Below are 19,035 nucleotides of genomic sequence, written 5' to 3'. Positions count from 1 at the left end.
ATCTACATTAAAGTACCTTCCATGATAACCTAACCAAAAACCCTTAGTAGCCTTTGGGTGAAAAGTTCCGCATACCTTCTCTTGTCACTCCAATCTTCCTAGTTTTTAAAACTTCTGTCCCCTGTAACTAAACTTTCACCCAAGGGAACAATCTGCCTTAATCAATTGTGCCAGTCCCCTTCAGGACTGTGAAAACTTTCATTCCATCATCTTGAAGTCTCCACTTTTCCTAAGAAAATGAGGGTGAGCAGCAGGGAACCTCTTCTCTCACAGCACTATTTCGAAGAAGAGCAGGGGCGTTCTCCCTGGTGCCCTGGCCAATATTTGTTCCTCAACCAACATCGCTAAAAACAGATGATCAGGTCATTATCACTGCAGTTTATGGGAGCTTGCTGTGCGCAAATTGAATGCTGCGTTTCCTACATTACAACAGTGACTACACTTCAAAAGTACTTCATTGGTTGTAAAGCACTTTGGGACGTCCTGAGGTAAACACAAGTCTTTTTTTTCTCTCTCACCAGCTGATGGAAGAGGGTTGTGGTGCGGTTTCTTACAGGAGATGGACCCACCCAAAAACTTTCTCCAACTGATGACAACACCTTTCTGTTTTTATTACTTCAATAAAAGATTTCCTCCCATTTCCATTTGTAATCAGCCCGCTCGAGATACCTAAGGCGACAGATCTCTACAATCTGCTCAAACTTTGGGTGGTAGATAGTATACAGTGTGGGAATCCCTTAGTAAAGGGAGGTTGGAGAGTGCTAGAGAGAAATTATAGACATTGTACCAAAAAAAAAAATCAAAACTTTTAAACATGTAATGAGATCACTTTTGACCAACCTGGTGCTGCAATGCTGAAAACCCTGTGCACATCATGTTCCAAACAAACACAAGTTCCTCACTGACTCATCACTGCTGAATTATAGGGTTCATTAAGTTGCACAGTGATTTTTTTTAAATACGGTATAACTTACTCAAACTAAATTCAATTTGTAATACTCTACCTCATAATGTGTACATATATATATGATCTGAGATTCAGGTGATATATTATATGTATTTTACACACCTATTCTGTTATCAAATATTTATATTGCATATTTCATATAATTGATAGCCATTTGTAACATGGACTAGTAGTTATATCATAATCATTAATTGCTTTTTCAATCTTTTTTGCAGCTTCGTTGTTACCCTGTGCCATCGGCTTTGGCCCTTCCCCTGATTTCTCCCTTAAAAATAACACTTCAGTGTCTGGTGATTGTTATAATCAGAGCTGTACCTCCCCACACCCACCCTCCAGAAATAAAGATAAAACTCTAGTGTTCCAGATAAGGCTAATCCCAGGAGGTGGACTGAGAGAGAGAGCAGGCAAAGACTGAAAACTGTGGGGCTGCTGGATCCCATCAAGGACGATCCTTCTACTTGCCAATTGCTCCAATGAGTTGCTGCCTTCACATCCCGATGGCACAGTTTCCATCTCTGAGTCAGGCAGACTAAGGATAGTGCTGGGCTCAATCCCTTTCTGTGTCGGATTAGCTGTTCTCACCTGGGGCAGTGGCAAGGAGGGGGGAAATTTGGCTAGTGTTTCTGTTCCTGATTGTTAGGTGTCAGCCGTGGCTCAGATGGTAGCACTCTCTCCTCTGAATCATCAGGCTGTGGGTTCAAGTCCCACTCCAGAGACTTCAGCACCTAATCTATGCTTATTTCAGTGCAGTACTGAGGGAGTGGCCTCTCAGGTGGACATTAACGATCCCACGGCACTAATGGAAGAAGAGCATGGGAGTTTTCCCCGGTGTTCTGGCCAATACTTATCCCTCAACTAAAATCATTAAAACAGATTATCTGGTCATTATCACATTGCTGTTTGTGGGATCTTGCTGTGCGCAAATTGGCTGCCACGTTTCCTACATTACAACAGTGACTTCAAAAGTACTTCATTGGCTGTAAAGCGCTTTGGGATATTGTGAGGTTGTGAAAGGCCTGATATAAATTCATGTACCTTCTTTCTTTCGATAGTGAATGTTGGTGGGTTGTTAGGGGCATCACAGCTGAACCTCTTTTTCTTTATAAACAGATCCCTACTGAAAGTACACGTGGGAATGCCAGGCAAGAACAGCCAACTGGGTCCGCTGTGACAGCTGGATTGCTCCTGGCACTCGCTGTCAGGTCTTTCACGTGAACGATGGCCACTTGCTCAAGGTACTGGAGAGAACTTTTGGGATCTATGGAATTGTACTGGAGTGAGGGAGTTAATGCCTTCAAGAGAACGGGGATGGGAGATAATTAGGCAAAGAATAAACTACTTTGTGTACCTTGGCTGGGAGTGTGTTCAGTTTTGCATTTCCATTAAGCCAACTAAGACCCTGTGAAGTTCTGCTCCACACAGTAACTGGGAAAACCTTCACCAGAAGCACCCATCAACTGCTGCTCTGACCATTCGCCTTTATATTACATAAAATTACATAGCGATTACAGCACAGAAACACACCATTTGGCCCAACTGGTCTATGCCGGTGTTTATGTCCCATACAAGCCTCCTCCCACCCTACAAGTAGCAAATATTAGGCAAATAAAAATACAGGAAGCAAATAACTTCAGTAATAACACTGTAAAATCAAAGCATGATAAAATAACAATTATTAATAAGAAATAAGAAGCAGAGTAAAGTAACAAAGTGGCAGAATCTAAAAGAAGCACCATTTGTGCAGGAGTAGTTTGCCATTATCTTTTTCACAAGCACTGATGTTCGGTTTCAAGTAAACAGAAATTCCTTGGAAGGTGCTAAAAATGTCTCCAACAAACCCTGAACTCTTGGTTCTGTACCACCTGTGCTCCAGTGGTGGGAATACATCACGTTCACAATTCGACACATTGGCCCCGATATTTAAGGGGAGGCCAGAAATGCGGGTAACCTGGAGGTCCTGCCGAATTTAACGGCAAGCCCTCGTCTAAATTTTTTGTCTCCGTTTCCATTAGAGAGCAGGTTAGTCGCCTGTCCCCCATCCGGCCTCCATTAAAACCAGAGGTGGGATAGGGTCAGGTTTCTGATTTTTGAAGTTTTAAACCCACCGCCCCCCCCCGCAACTTGTCCTGGGAGTTAAAAGTCCCCCCATTGAGTATCTACCCTCTGCCAGGCCATTTGGGAGAGATGGTGGGAGGATGGAGAAAATGCTAGGTGAAGTTTCTATGATTCTATGATTCTAAGTTTCCACCACACACAAAATAAAGAATTACAGTGTCTACAGCGCAGAAACAGGCCATTTGGCCCAAATGGTCTATGCCGGCATTAATGCTCCACAAGAGTTTCCTCCCACCCCTCTTCATCTAACCCTATCAGCATCTCCTTCTATTCCTTTCTTCCTCAAAAGTGCAAGGATGTCCAAATTGAAGGAGTTAACAACTGTTAATTATTTCAGGTTCATTAAGTGATAATCCAGTCAATAACCAGCAGATAAGACTACAGACGTAAGCGATGAGTCTTTTTTTTAAACCTACCCTAGAAAACTGGCTCTATAAATGATAAATCCCAACTTAATTCCACACTTGTCAAAAAATGTTGACCCTGAAATTACGCCATGGGATTTTGGGGTCCAAATGTTTGTCTGAAATTCCTCTTAACAATTTATTTTAAATGGTTAATTCCTCTGTTAAAACAAGAAGGGAAGGAATTTCAGATGAAGGTGTTGAGAGTTCAAATGCTAGAATACTGGCGGGTAATTTCAGGATCTTTATATTTATTTCTAGTCTATAAAGGCTAGAACTTGCTAGAAGAAAATATCAACATAACATCAGCTTCAAGCTCTTTAGGTACGAGCCTTCCACCGATAGCCCTGCCCAACACCGTATCATGGAGCAGGAAAGGGGAAACCAAATTTCAAACCTTGGACACCTGAAAACTAATGGGAGTTCGGATTCATCTGAGCACACTCCCCTCACCATGGTATCTCCACTCCGCCATTAAGAAACAATTGGCCATTTATGTCTGTTCAATTTACAATCATCAGATGGAACACTTCATATAAATATAAAGCCTGGAGCCACTCAAATGGGAATGTTTTGTTCATTTTATTTTATAATTAAATATATAAGTGATACGAGTAAAACGCTTTTAAAACGTTCTCACAAAGTTATCCATTGTGAGGCCTTCACAGACAAAGAATCCGACTGTTTACAATCCTTTTCCTTCAACCGCACTCCAGCCTCAAGCCATAATCCCTGCGAAACAAGGACAACCCTAAATACCCATCCAGGTGGCTGCTTCAGACTGCCCAGATTATACGACAAAACAGCGCCTTTTATAGGCAACCATCAAAGTAACAGTATCCCTTTTAAAGAACTTACCAAAGCGCTTTACAGCCAATTAAGTACTTTTTGAAGTGAAGTCACTGTTGTAATGTAGGGCAATGTGGCAGCCAATTTGCGCACAGCAAGCTCCCCCAAACAGTAACGTCTATTTTAGTGATGTTAGTCGAGGGATATATATTGGCTGCGCGTGCGTGTCTGTCCGTCAGTGTGCACGTGCGTGTTTGTCCGTCAGTGTGCATGTGCATGTCTGTCTGTCAGTCAGTGTGTGCCCGTCTGTGTGTCTGTCTGCATGTCCACCTGCACAAGGGCAGAAAGCGGCAAGAAGTGATCAGATAAAGCTTTGAGAATCTAGGTTCCTACTGAACTGCTGCAGGTGAACACAATGCAGAGTAATAAATGACTCAAGGCAGGCTCCCCTGTGCCACAGTCGGTAAAAGCAGTGCATCACCGAGCAATGCAGAGAAACAGGTGCCAGGGTGGCAGCACAAGGCATTACAACTCACCTCGCTGCCCCTGGGATATGGACTAGAAAAAAAAAATCCCCCAGAGTTCCCGCTCCTGACCCACATTCTGCTAGAAAGTTGGCTTTGGATCAGAACAGAATCGTGGGACTATGTTGCCGGCAATCATCGATTGGTTTCAAACATGGTGTTCCTGCGCCCATGGGACTGTGACTAAAAAGGAGTTTGCAACCTTCTGCTGAATTGTGGAGGAAACTGGGAAGACAAAAAGAAAACTGAACAAGGTAAGTGGGGGGGGGGGGGGGGCGGGAAATCATGTAGAAGAACGTGATAAATGCCCCTTTCATAGCTATACTTGTATCAGACCAACTCTTGCAGTCACAGATAAAACCAGAACTGGGGCATGCCAGCATGGAACAGAAACAGCCATCCAGTAATTAGAACAGAGTTCAACTGGATAAAACAGCAGTAGAAAATAAACTTTCCCACCACACAGTTCTGCTGAGTTGTGAAAATCACAAAAGCATTGCACAACATCCCATGTCTCAGTGCAACACAGATTCTCCTTAAAGAAGCTTTGCATAAACATTTTCAAAATGTTGATAGATGATGTGCCTTGATGTCCCTTATTACACATAGGAATTACGCAACAAACAAAATAACATGATCTAATCATGAATCACAAACAAGGAGCAACTTAACCATTCAAAGACCTTCATTCCAACACAGGAACTTAAGAAAGAAAGAACTTGTATTTATATAGTGCCTTTCACCACCTCAGGACGTCCCAAAGTGTTTTACAGCCAATGAAGTACTTTTTGAAATGTAGTCACTATTGTAATATAGGAAACACGGCAGCCAATTTGCACACAACAAGATCCCACAAACAGCAATGAGATAATGACCAGATAATCTGTTTTAGTGATATTGGTTGAGGGATAAATATTGGCCAAGACACCAGGGCTCCTGCTCATTGTACTGTGACATCTGCTACAAAGTGCGTATGTCTGAATGTTCAGTGAGGGCCAGCTGTGATGTCACTGTGTCAAAAAGCTTGTCCACTCTCTGTCTAGGCTCACACATGAAGGATTGCCACTTGTTCAAGGTACTGGACGGCATCCAGTGCCCATGGAGCCGTGACCCAGGGTGAATCACTGCCTTCAGGAGAACAACTGGGAAAATGGGAGGGGGAAAAAAACACTGTGTAATGATGTCATGTATTCCAGTGGCCTGTCCCAACGGGCATAGTCTGCCCTGTGCTGCGGCGCCATGCCACCGCGTGCTGCCGCACCCTGTGCTACGGCGCACTGTGCTGCCTTCTTTACCGTTCCTTTCTTTCAAATCAGAGTTAATATGTTTATGCATCTTTATGCTTCAGACAGGAGATTCTGAAAGGTATTACAGTACTATGTTACAATCATGATCATCCATCTTATTGAAAAAAAGTTAAGCCATACTGGCACTCACTCTTTCTTGGAGATAGTTACGCAGACACATCCTCAGCTCTTTCATCAGACAGGCTAGTCATCCAGTGTCTGGCTGCTTTGCCTTTTCAATCAATCAGCGAGCACTTGGGTGTGCTCACATTGTCGCACAGAGCAGTTAGTCCAGTTACAGCCGAACGAACACACTGCTCACAGTCCTCCTATAAAGCCACTGCACCTTCCCTTCCCAACAAAGGGAAAGAAAAATATGCCTCTTAAAACAGCTTTGCCACACGATTAAGGTATATTATAAAAGTTTCTCCTTGAAGCACTGTTTAACCTTGGAGTTTAAAACGGGATTATTTTTGGAACCATTCATACACATAAAGGAGTCAATGCCTATGGGGGGGCGGGGAGGGGGGGGGGGGGATGAGGATTCTTTAAGTGTTATATTGTGAGGTACAGACTGAAGCCCTGATTTGCATGTTTTGTTGTTGGTGGTGACCTCCATTCTGCTCTGTTGGGCCCCGACAATGGCTGAGCCAGCTACCAGCGGCACTGTGAACACAAGAAGCCAACGCCCTCTGCCATCTGTAAACACCAAACACACGGTTTGGGATTGAGCAGCCCTCTTGGTGCTGTGAACCTCTCCCACGCCGCCAGCTGACAATATAACTTTTGATAAATAACGTGGTTTGAGGGGAAAGAAAGAACCTGCATTTATATAGCGCCTTTCACGACCTCAGGACGCCCCAAAGTGCTTTACAGCCAATGAAGTACTTTTGAAGTATAGTCGCAGTGGTAGGAAACATAGCAGCTAATTTGCACACAGCAAGCTCCCACAAATACGACAATGATCACAAAATTTGTTTTAGTGATGTTGGTTGAGGGATAAATATTGGCCTGGACATCAGGAGAATATCCCCCGCTCTTCTTCGAATAGTGCCATGGGGTCTTTAACGTCCAGCCGAGACGGCAGACGGGGCCTCGGATTAACGTCTCATTCAAAAGACGGGTGAACTTTAAACATTAGCCACAGGGCACTGAAGCTTTCATCGCAGTCGGGTGAGGACTGGCCCAATCTCACCTTTGCTGTTTGATCCTAGGACCAATTAGTTAGCAGCAATGTTGCTCAAGGAGATAGGGCTCTTCGTTAGTATATTACAGGCGTGCTGTAAATGTGATCATTCATTCTGTGACCCTCCTTGGCTCTGGTTTTCAGGCCCTTGGCCTGAGTGCAATATCATTTAACATTTTAAACAAAGTTATTTTCCAGATTACAACGACAACAACAACTTGCATTTATATAGCACCTTTAATGTAGTACAACGTCCCAAAGGCGCTTCACAGGAATGTAATCAGACAAAAATTTGACACCGAACCACAAAAGGAGATATTTAGGACAGGTGATCGAAAGGTTGGTCAAAAGAGGTAGGTTTTAAGGAATGTCTTAAAGGAGGAGAGAGAGGTAGAGAAGGGGAGAGGTTTAGGGAGGGAATTCCAGAACTTAGGGCCTAGACAGCTGAAGGCACGGCAGCCAATGGTGGAGAAAAGGAAGTGGGGGATGCACAAGAGGTCTGTTTTTTATTCCATCCCAATACTATGTTCTGTGACTCCCACAAAGCAGGCAAGCTTCCACAACCAGGAGAGATTACGGTCTGTCTCCACGGTCACTTCCAACACACTGCAGTGGTGGGACAGCCTCTCTTGCCCCTCCCTATTTATTTTCTCCATGCTGTTTTTGAACTCAGCTCAACATGGTATCCATGACAGTGCCCATGCAGAGGCCAAATATCAACACAGAGGCGGGAGGGGGACCTGAACCTCAGCATTGCCTGGACCGTGCAGCAATGCAGCACTGAGGCCACATTTGAGCAGGATTGTGACTTTCTACCTGCTAGTCATTTGGCTAAGCATCTTAAAAAGGCTGAGGCACTTTTCTCTAGAAAAGAGAAGGCTGAGGGGTGACTTAATAGAGGTCTTTAAAATCATAAAGGGGTTTGATAGATTAGACGTAGAGAAAATGTTTCCACTTGTGGGGAGATAAAAACTAGGGGTCACAAATATAAGATAGTCCCTAATAAATCCAATAGGGAATTCAGGAGAAACTTCTTTACCCAGAGTGTGGAACTTGTTACCACAAGGAGTGGTTGAGGCGAATAGCATAGATGCATTTAAGGGGAAGCTAGATAAACACATGAGGGAGAAAGGACTAGAAGGTTATGTTGATTGGGTTAGATGAACTAGGGTGAGAGGAGGCTCGTGTGCAACATAAATACCAGTATAGGCAGCTGGGCCAAATGGCCTGTTTCTGTGATGTAAGTTCTAAGTAATTCCAATGCCAATACATCCACTCCAGACCTTAGCACATACCCACTCATTAAGTCCCTCTGCATGCACTGTGCTCTCAAATTATTTGTGCTCCCGGCTTTACTTCATCCACCTGTCCCAGAAATTCCAGCACAGACCCAGGACAGATAGATTTCACCTGCTCTGCATACCTGTCAATTCATTTGAACACAAGATTCAAAACACTCTCTGGTTCAGGTCTTCTAATCAGACATGAGGATCTCAAGCCCTTCATACTCTCCACAACACACATTTACAACACTGCCAAGCCCTCATTGCGTTTGATCTTATCGTCAGGGGTTACACCACAATGCAACTTGTATTACACTTTATTAAAAGTGCTTAAAGGCGGTCATGACAGTCTGTTTATTATGGTCCTCCTCTGCCAAACCGGGCCACGGAGACAGAGGCCACAGATTCTCACCAAGACATCGCAGCTAAAGGCCCACATTAATCGTGTAATCTTAACAAAAATATCTACACATGGAATGTTGGTGCTACGGGTATTGTCACAGATTACTTGTTATAAACTCGATTATCACAAGGGATAGGGGTGGCAGTCACAGAGCGAATGTCAGAAATACTGAGTGCTCATCAGCATTATAGCTTTAGACCCAAGATCAGATTCATGACCTCAAGAAGTCAAAATTCGACACCGAGCCACATAGGGAGATATTAGGACAGGTGATCAAACACTTGGTCAAAGAGGTAGATTTTAAGGAGTGTCTTGAAAGAGGAAAGAGGTAGCGAGGCGGAGAGGTTTAGGGAGGGAATTCCAGAGCTCAGAGCCTCAGCAGCTGAAGGCACGGCCGCCAATGGTGGAGCATCACAGCTACAAATACCATGAATACCGTGACTCTCATTGAACTGAACCTCACCGAGCACAACAAAAGAGTTTTGAATGTGCGTCTGGTGTGAGCTCAGTTGTGCCAATCTGCTCTCAATGCGGCTCAATTCCTGCACTATGAGGCACTATGCTGGTGTTTATGCTCCACACGAGCCTCCTCCCTCCCTCCCTCCCTCCTTCATCTCACTCTAACGGCAGGTTACATATGACGTTGGCATCACGGTGCCGTTTTCTCACTGAAATGTTGGAATGTGTCGCATTATGAGGTCTCCCAACTCCCCTACCTTTCCTACTATTTAACACATTTCTTGATGCCAAATCCACAACTGCCTCGTACAGAGGAGCACTTGTTAATGTTAAAGACTTCATCCGGGGTGGTGGGGGAAGGCTGGGGGGGCGCGGGGGGGGGGGGGGGGGGGGGGGGAAAGAGGGCGGAGTCTGTAGCTCCATTGGTGCATCACATACATGCCCAGTGTGGCCCCTGTATTGTCACTCCACAGACCACCTTGCTCTACAATCAGACGACAGCAGCTCCCACCCAGTGTGCTTTACATTTATGGATTGGGACAGATACCAGGACACCAGGGAGAGTGACATCAAACATTACTGATAGCCCCCCCGCAACCCCTCATCCCCACCCCCCCCCCCTCATCTCCGAACCAGGGGCTTCACTTCCACAGTCTGTTAAAAAGCTGGCAGGATTCGAACACTGCGCTAGTGTCAGGCTACCCGAATGTTTACACTTGCAGGATACTCACATGAAACGGTCAGTTTCCATGCCAGTTTCCCACTGGTATCTGTAGCTCCACATTCACTGCCAACTTTATACCAGCGTTTCACCCCTTCTTTCCCAGGGAAAAATAGGCGATTGGTTAATAGCATCTCCAAAAGCTCCAGCTGGTAGCAAGATTTGTGTCACAAGGAGGTGGGGAGGTGATAAGAACATTGCAACCTCAAGAGGCATATACAATCAAAAGAGTGTTTCAGATCTCATTGGACACAGTGTTCACTCAATGCACGGGATACTGTCACACATTCCCATAATAGTGTGTCTGAGTGTTCACTCAATGCACGGGATACTGTCACACATTCCCATAACACGGCGTATCTTAGCTTACACTCAAACACACTACTTAATAAAGAGGATTTCCTCCTGCATGTTGAAGATTCTACACAGGTACTAAAATGTGAAATTTGGCCAAAGAAGTTTTTACCATTAATCTTTTAATGTCTGCCATCTATGAAATCCTGGGGGTTTGATTTAATGCCTATTCATAGTCAATGAGCGGAAAATCTAGCTCACATCACTCTTCTAACAGTGATCATGGATTGCATCCCCCCTTCAAGTCAGCGGGACCAATACAGATATCGAATCTACTTAATCTTTTGAAGTGTCTGGCACTGTCTACGAAACCAAAGCCGAACAACACCTGCTACACCTGCAAAGTGGCTCACCTTTTAATTTTATATTTTACTGAATTGACACACATATTCCATTATTCTTAGCTGAAAGATTAGAGGTGGTCAGAGTCACAGAACTGGCCATCCCACTACTGATGCTAACTAAAAAAAGACAGGCTTCTTTAAACTATGAGCTCAAACAGCAGCCCAGCCAATGGCTGTCCGGGACAGCATAAGCTAATTCACTGCCACTGTCCAGACAAACACAAACTGCTACTGATAATCTGCTTTGCTCCTGAAATCAGCGATGGTTAATGCCCTAAACTTCTTTAACTTAACAGGATTCCACTTCCTCCTGGCAGTCACTGCACTGGAGATAAAGATCTTGAAATGACCAGGAATAATCGTTCCCAGACACCCACCACGTTAGCCTCGCTGGTATGTCTTGGTTGTAGGAGAAAGACTTGCATTTATGTAGCGCCTTTCACAACCTCAGGACGTCCCAAAGCGCTTTACAACAACAACTACTTGCATTTATATAGTGCCATTAACGTAGCAAAACGTACCAAGGCACTTCACAGGAGCATTATCAAACACCATTTCACAGCCAATGAAGTATTTTTTGAAGTGTAGTCACTGTTGTAATGCAGGAAACGTGGCACAGCAAGGTCCCACCATCAGCAATGTGATAATGACCAGATAATCTGTTTTAGTGATGTTGGTTGAGGGATAAATATTGGCCAGGACACTAGGGAGAACTCCCCTGCTCTTCTTCGAAATAGTGCCATGGGATCTTTTATGTCCACCTGAGAGGGCAGACGGGGCCTTAACGTCTCATCTGAAGGATGGCACCTCCGATAGTGCAGCACTCCCTCAGTACTGCACTGGACTGTCAGCCTGGATTTTGTGCTCAAGTCTCTGGATTGGCACTTAAACCCACAACCTTCTGGCTCAGTGGTGATACACCTGTTACAGCAGAAACTCTTAATTTTTATGCTTTAGTTTGAAAATGGAATTATCTGTTGCCAGTTCTGACGAAAGGTCATCGACCTGAAACATTAACTCTGTTTCTTTCTCTACAGATGCTGCCTGACTTGCTGAGTATTTCCACCATTTTCTGTTTCTATATCTGTTGCAGTTATTGCTGATACACTGCCACAACTGAGTCACTAACTTCATCATTCAATACCTGTTTGCAAACACAGTGAGCTGCTACACCTTCCCACAGTGAAGACACCCTTCTCCCCTCCTCTACTGAAGACGCTGACTTTTGCACAGATGTGGTTCCAGTGGAAGCTGCCACCTTCCAAGTCCTGCATCCAAGGTTCTGTTCTTCATGTGAGCTGGGACAGTGAGCATTGGCAGGTTATTCGACCGGGGGGGGGGGGGGGAAACACGGTAACTGAGCCCACTCGACATCCCACAGAGGTGCATGCGCACTCCAGCACCGATCGCTGGATGTCGACTAGGAGCAGCATCCAAACCATGGCTGTTTTTTTACCTTCCCTAGCCTAGGGTCACTGAGGCCAATTACATAAAATTACATTGAAATTACAGCACAGAAGCAGGCCATTCGGCCCAACTGGCCTATGCTGGTGTTTATGCTCCACACGAGCCTCCTCCCTCCCTCCCTCCCTCCTTCATCTCACTCTAACAGCATATCTTTCTATTCCTTTCTCCCTCGTGTTTATCTAGCTGCCCCTTAAATGCATCTCTGCTATTCACCTCAACTACTCCCTGTGGTAGCAAGTTCCACATTCTAACCACTCACTGGGTAAAGAAGTTTCTCCTGAATTCCCTATTGGATTTATTAGCGATTATCTTATATTTAACGGTCCTAGTGTTGGATTCCCCCACAAGTGGTAACAGCGGCCCTATACCTGCCGCTACAATTCAAATCAGCACAATGCAGGAATCGTAAACTTGGTACACTGAATATTACATTTACCCACAGGACCGTCATAGTAGTGAAGAACCCTTTTAAACAGGTGCATCTGTGTAGCTGTGATGCGGAGATGGCTGAGAATACAACATTTATATAGTGCATTTAATGTAGTAAAAACACCTCAAGGTGCTTCACAGGAGCGATTATCAAACAAAATTTGACGCCGAGCCACATAAGGAGATAATAGGACAGGTGACCAAAAGCTTAGTCAAAGAGGTAGGTTTTAAGGAGGGTCTTAAAGGAGGAGGGAGAGATAGAGAGGCGGAAAGTAATGACTAAATCCCTTTTTCCTCAATGATTTTGAAAAATTATTTCAATTACTACTATATTAAAAAAGATTTTTGGGGAGTTCTTCGTAGCTTTCATTGTTTTGTAACTGTAATCCTATCAGTTGACAGCCAAGTAAAGCCTGTGACTAACCGACTGATCACTCGGTATGCTTTGGACCAGCTTTGTCTGACTGTGGAATTCTCCCCCACGTTTTGCGAGAACGTCTCGGATCGGTGAGAGCTCATGAATCGCCGTGGTGGGAATGGTGGCCTGAGGCAGCGCCCGCGGGCCGCCCTGGTACTACACAGCACACTGAACAAAATGTATTTATAATCCACACACATCTAACAGTTTCCAGTCAAAAGAGCAACTTACAGACATGATGCATCTCCATGCGGGCTCCGGATACATCGTCCACTATTTTCACAAGGACGGTGATTATCCCGACACTGCAGAGCTGCAAGGGAGAGAGAGCAAGATTACTTTAAAGAAGTTTTTTTTTGAAAGAGAGGGAAAAAAGAAACAAAAGAAAGAAAAGAAAGATAGGAAAAAAAGAAAGACGTCCCAAAGTGCTTTACAGCCAATGAGGTACTTTCTGAAGTGTAGTCACCGTTGTAATGTAGGAAACACAGCAGCAAATTTGCGCACAGCAAGATCCCACAAACAGCAATGTGATAATGACCAGATAATCTGTTTTTTTTTTAAAAAGTGATGTTGGTTGAGGGATAGATATTGGCCAGGACTCCGGGAAGAACTCCCCTGCTCTTCTTCGAAATAGTGCTACGGGATCTTTTACGCCCACCTGAGGGGGCAGACAGGGCCTCGGTTTAACGTCTCATCCGAAAGACAGCTAACTGTCTGGAAAGAAAAACAATACTTGAGTGCTAAATTTTGAACACTCCAGGGTAGAGTTTCCACCAGTAATATCAGCACAATCCAAGGGGGGCACGGCCGAACCAGCGCAAACGACCGGGAAATTTTAAGTGTAAGTAAGTTATGCCCAAAACCACTTAAGTTCATGTTTTCCATGATCTTTTACGCTTGTTTAAGATTCAATTCGTCCAGATCAGGCCCCGCCCACAAAACTGGCCACGCCCCCAGGCCGAAATTGCGAGATTCCGCCAGTACGGGAAGGCTCGTCAAATTGGGCTCATTTTCTTAGGCACACAGGCACTAGTAGGCATGTTTTAAAAGTTTATTCATATCAAAATTTATATATAATTTACTAGCAAATAGACTAGTGCACACCAATGAAACTATTATATGGTTCGGTATAGTTTTTAAAAATCATTTTCAGTGATTTTAAGTCAGGTTACTCACAGGTGGAGGACTGGACACCCTTATTAAAAATGCTCATTTTTGGTGATAAACCCATTTTAAACTGTATTAATAAAACTGCACCAGGTTACCTCTATTAAATACATCAAGGAATACTTTATAATGGAAAGAAATGATTACGTTCAATTACGCTGCCTGATTTCGCTGGCTCATGGAAGATTTTACGTTTGTGATTATGCAAATGAATTTTATCGGAAACTTGAACTGTAACCTAACCAGAGCAATTTCGAGCGCGTTTTGGGCGCAATTTCCCCGATTGGGCCCAAAACAGAAACTGCACCCCTCTGTTCGTGATGGATGTACAAGATCTAAATAGGTTATACTTGCAAACACCTTTATTACCCAGATTAAATAAAGGTCCACTGAGTGTCAAGATGTTTGTTCCACATGCAGTGCTCAATATCTTATCTTTTATAAAGTTTTATTCAACATTCTGAATTTTTTTCACCTCAGTTACCAACCTTGCCACTCCTAAGGCTCTGTAAAATAGAGAGAGAAACAAAGAGAGAGGGAGAATCACAGAGAAAAGGAGCATGAGGTGCCCAGAATTGGACACAATGTTCTAAATGAGGCCTAACCAGTGATATATAAAGGTTTAGCATAACTTCCTTGCTTTTGGTATGCAATGCCTCTGTTTATAAAGCCAAGGGTCCCATCTGCTATTTTAACAGCCTTCTCAACTTGTCCTGCCACCTTCAAAGATTTGTGTGTGTACACCCCCAGGTCTTTCTTATTCCTGAAACACCTTTAGAATTGTAACATTTAGTTTATATTCTTCCTACCAAAATGCATCACTTCATACTTCTCTGTGTTAAATTGCATCTGCCATGTATCTGCCCATTTCACCAGTCTGTCTATGTCCTCTTGAAGTCTGTTACTATTCTCCTCACTGTTTACTACATTTCCGAGTTTCATGTCATCTGCAAACTTTGAAATTCTGCCTTGTATATCCAAGTCCAGGTCTTTAATATATATCATAAAGAGCAGTTGCCCTAATACAAAACCCTGGGCATCACCAATGTATATTTCCCTCCAGTCGTAAGACAACCGTTCAACACTACTCTCTGCTTTCTTTCCCTTAACCAATTTTGTATCCACGCTGCCACTGCCCCTTTAGTCCTATGGGCTTCAGTTTTGCTAACAAGTCTATTATGTGGTACTTTAATCAAACACCTTTTGAAAGCCCATATGCACAACATCAACTGGTATACACACCAGCACATCTGCCAGTAAACTCACTGATACACACACCAGTACATCTACTAGTAAATTCACTGATACACACACCAGCAAATCTGCCAGTTACCTGTTATTAGGGACAGGATGACTGAGCACTTGGATAAATATGAACTGATCAGAGAGAGCCAGCATGGATTTGTAAAGTGTAAGTGATGCTTAACAAACATAGTTGAATTTTTAAAGAAGGTAACTAAGGTGGTAGATAAGGGAGGTTCTATGGATGATATATATATGCTATTTATGGAGTTCCAGAAGGCATTCGATAAGAAGAGACAGTTAAAAATGAGAGCGCATGGAATTGGAGGAAACCTATTGACACGGGTAGGGAATTGGTTAGGAATTAGGAGACAAGAGATTAGGGATGTCACTAGTGCTGTCCCCCAGGGTTCTGTACAGGGGCATCAATTTTTCCCTATATTTATAAATGACTTAGATGAAAGATATATATATCCATATAGTGGGGTCATTCACTTTGGATCTAAGATAGATCAGAGTATTTTCTAAATGGTGAGAAGCTGGGAACTGTAGAGGAGCAGTGAGATTTAGGGGTCCAAGTACAGGAATCACTAAAAGCTAGTGGACAGGTACAGAAAATAACTTAAAAGGTTAATGGAATATTGGCTTTTATTTTAAGGGACTGGAATACAAAGGAGTGGAAGTTTTGTTACAGTTATATGACGCTCTGATTAGACCCCACTTATGTACTGCGTTCAGTTCTGGGCACCGCACCTCAGGGAGGATATATTGACATTGAAGGGGGTGCAGCGCAGATTCACCAGAATGATAGAGGTTAAAAGGGTTAAATTATGAGGACAGGTTGCATAGACTAGGCTTGTATTCCCTTGAGTATAGAAGATTAGGGGGTGATCTAATTGAGGTGTTTAAGATGATTAAAGGATTTGATAGGGTAGATAGAGACAATTTCCTATGGTGGGATAGTTCAGAACAATGGGACATAACCTTAGAATTAGAGCTAGGCCATTCAGCAGAGGTGATGTCAGGAAGCACTTCTTCACACTCATGGTAATGGAAATCTGGAACTCTTTTCCAAAAAGCTGTTGAGGTTAGGCCAATTGAAAATGTAAAAACTGAGATTGATAGATTTTTATTAAGCAAGGGTATTAAGGGTTACAGAAACAAGGCAGGTAGGTGGAGTTAAGATACAGATCAGCCACGATCTAACTGAATGACAGAACAGGCTCGAGGGGCTGATCTGCCTACTCCTGTTCCTTTGTTCCTAAATGAATGGATACACACACCAGCACATATACCAGAAAACTCAATGATACACACAACAGCATACAGACCAGTAAATTAACTAACACACACATCAGTACATCTACTAGTAAACTCCGTGATAAACTCACAATATCATTAGGTTCAAAGTAGTTATGGAAAAGGACAAACGTGAAAATACCCAACTGGAGGAGGGCTAATTTCAGTGAGCTGAAAGGGGATCCAGCCCAGGTGGATTGGAATCAAAGACTGGCAGCTAAAACAGTAAATGAGCAATGGGAGGCCTTCAAAAGGGAGATTGTCTAGTCTGTACCTGAACTCAATCCCATGATGGGGAAAGGAAGGGCATCCAAAGCTAGAGCTCTCTGGATGACTAAAGATATAAAGATTGAAATGGAACAGAAAAAGGAGGCTTACGATAAATGTCAGGCTGATAATACAGCAGAGAACCAAGCTGAATACAGAAAGTACAGAGGAGAACTAAAAAAGGAAATAAGAGGGACAAAGAGGTGCAGCAAGCATTTAGGAAAGCAAATGGTTTATTGGCCTTTATTACAAGAGGATTTGAGTACAGGAGTAAAGATGTCTTCCTGCAATTATATGGGGCCTTGGTGAGACCGCACCTGGAGTATCGTATACAATTTTGGTCTCCTTACCTAAGAAAGGATATATTTGCCATAGAGGGAGTGCAATGAAGGTTCACCAGACTGATTCCTGGGATGGCGGGATTGTCGTATGAGGAGAGATTGAGTAGACTAGACCTGTATTCTCTAGAGTTTAAAAGAATGAGAGGTGATCTCATTGAAACATACAAAATTCTTATAGGGCTTGACAGGGTAGATGCAAGGATGTTGTTTCCCCTGGCTGGGGAATCTAGAACCAGGGGTCACAGTCTCAGAATAAAGGATAGGCCATTTAGGACTGAGATGAGGAGAAATTTCTTCACTCAGGGTGGTGAATCTTTGGAATTCTCTACCCCAGAGGGCTGTAGAGGCTCAGTCATTGAGTACATTCAAAACAGAGGTTGATAGATTTCTAGATATTAAAGGCATCAAGGGATATGGGGATGGTGCAGGAAAATGGTGTTGAGGTAGAAGATCAGCTATGATCTTGTTGAATGGCGGAGCAGGCTCGAGAGGCCGGATGACCTACTCCTGCTCCTATTTCTTATGTTCTTATGTAAGACAGTGTATGAGAATAGATTAGCGGGTAACATAAAAGGGAACCCAAGAGTCTTTTATAAACATATAAATAGTCAAATGAAGGGTGGGGCCGATTAGAGACCAAAAAGATCTTCCCGTAGAGGCAAAGGGCATGGCTGAGGTACTAAATGAGTACTTTTCACCTGGTCTTAAAGAAGAAGAGGGTTCTGCCAATATCACAGTAAAGGAGGAGGTAGTAGAGAAATTGGATAGGATAAAAACAGATAAAGAGGAGGCACTTAAAAGGTTGGCAGCGCTGAAAGTAGAAAAGTCACCCGGTCTGGATGAGATGTATCCTAGGTTGCTGAGGGAAGTAAGGGTGTAGATAGCGGTGGGTCTGGTCACAATCTTCCAATCATCCTTAGAAATGGGAGCAGTGCCAGAAGGCTGGAGGATTGCAAACGTTACACCCCTGTTCGAAAAAGGGGAGGAGAATAAACCCGGCAACTACAGGCCAGTCAGTCGAGGGTTGGTGCTGGGGAAACTTTTAGAGATAATAATCAGAGACAAAATTAATTGTCACTTGGAAAAATATGGGATAATAAAATGACAGCCAGCATGGATTTGTTAAAGGCAAATCGTGTTCAACTAACTTGATTGAGTTCTTTGATGAAGTAACGGAGGGGGTTGATGAAAGTAGTGCGGGTGATGTTGTGTGTATGGACTTACAAAAAGCATTTGATAAAGTACCACGTAATAGACTTGTTAGCAAAATTGAAGCCCATGGGATTAAAGGGTCAGTGGCTGCATGGATAAAAAATTGGCTAAGAGACAGGAGGCAGAGAGTAGTGCTGAACGGTTGTTTCTCAGGCTGGAGGGAAGTATACAGCGGTGTCCCCCGGCGGTCGGTATTAAGACCATTGCTCTTTTGGATATATATTAATGACCTGAACTTGGGTATATGGGGGCATAATTTCAAAGTTTGTAGATGAAACGAAATTCAGAAATGTAGTAATCAATGAGGAGGATAATAACAAACCTCTGGAGGACATAGACAGACTGGTGAAATGGGCAG

The 19,035-nt window shown here is 43.5% G+C and overlaps 1 protein-coding gene across 2 annotated transcripts in view; it reads right to left on the bottom strand.

Annotated features, from left to right (window-relative positions):
• Positions 1 to 19,035, bottom strand: part of notch3 (notch receptor 3) — a 126,358-nt gene that overhangs the window by 96,789 nt on the left and 10,534 nt on the right. For both annotated transcript variants that reach the window (XM_067973025.1, XM_067973026.1), the window contains exon 2: positions 13,381 to 13,462. In XM_067973025.1, coding sequence (XP_067829126.1) covers positions 13,381 to 13,462 — 82 coding nt within the window. The remainder of the gene's footprint in view (positions 1 to 13,380; positions 13,463 to 19,035) is intronic.

The sequence above is a fragment of the Heptranchias perlo genome, chromosome 37, assembly GCF_035084215.1.
Source record: "Heptranchias perlo isolate sHepPer1 chromosome 37, sHepPer1.hap1, whole genome shotgun sequence".
NCBI classification, from domain to species: Eukaryota; Metazoa; Chordata; class Chondrichthyes; order Hexanchiformes; family Hexanchidae; genus Heptranchias; species Heptranchias perlo.
The sequence above is the reverse complement of the archived record's forward strand: the minus strand, read 5'-3'. Positions and strand labels throughout refer to the sequence as shown.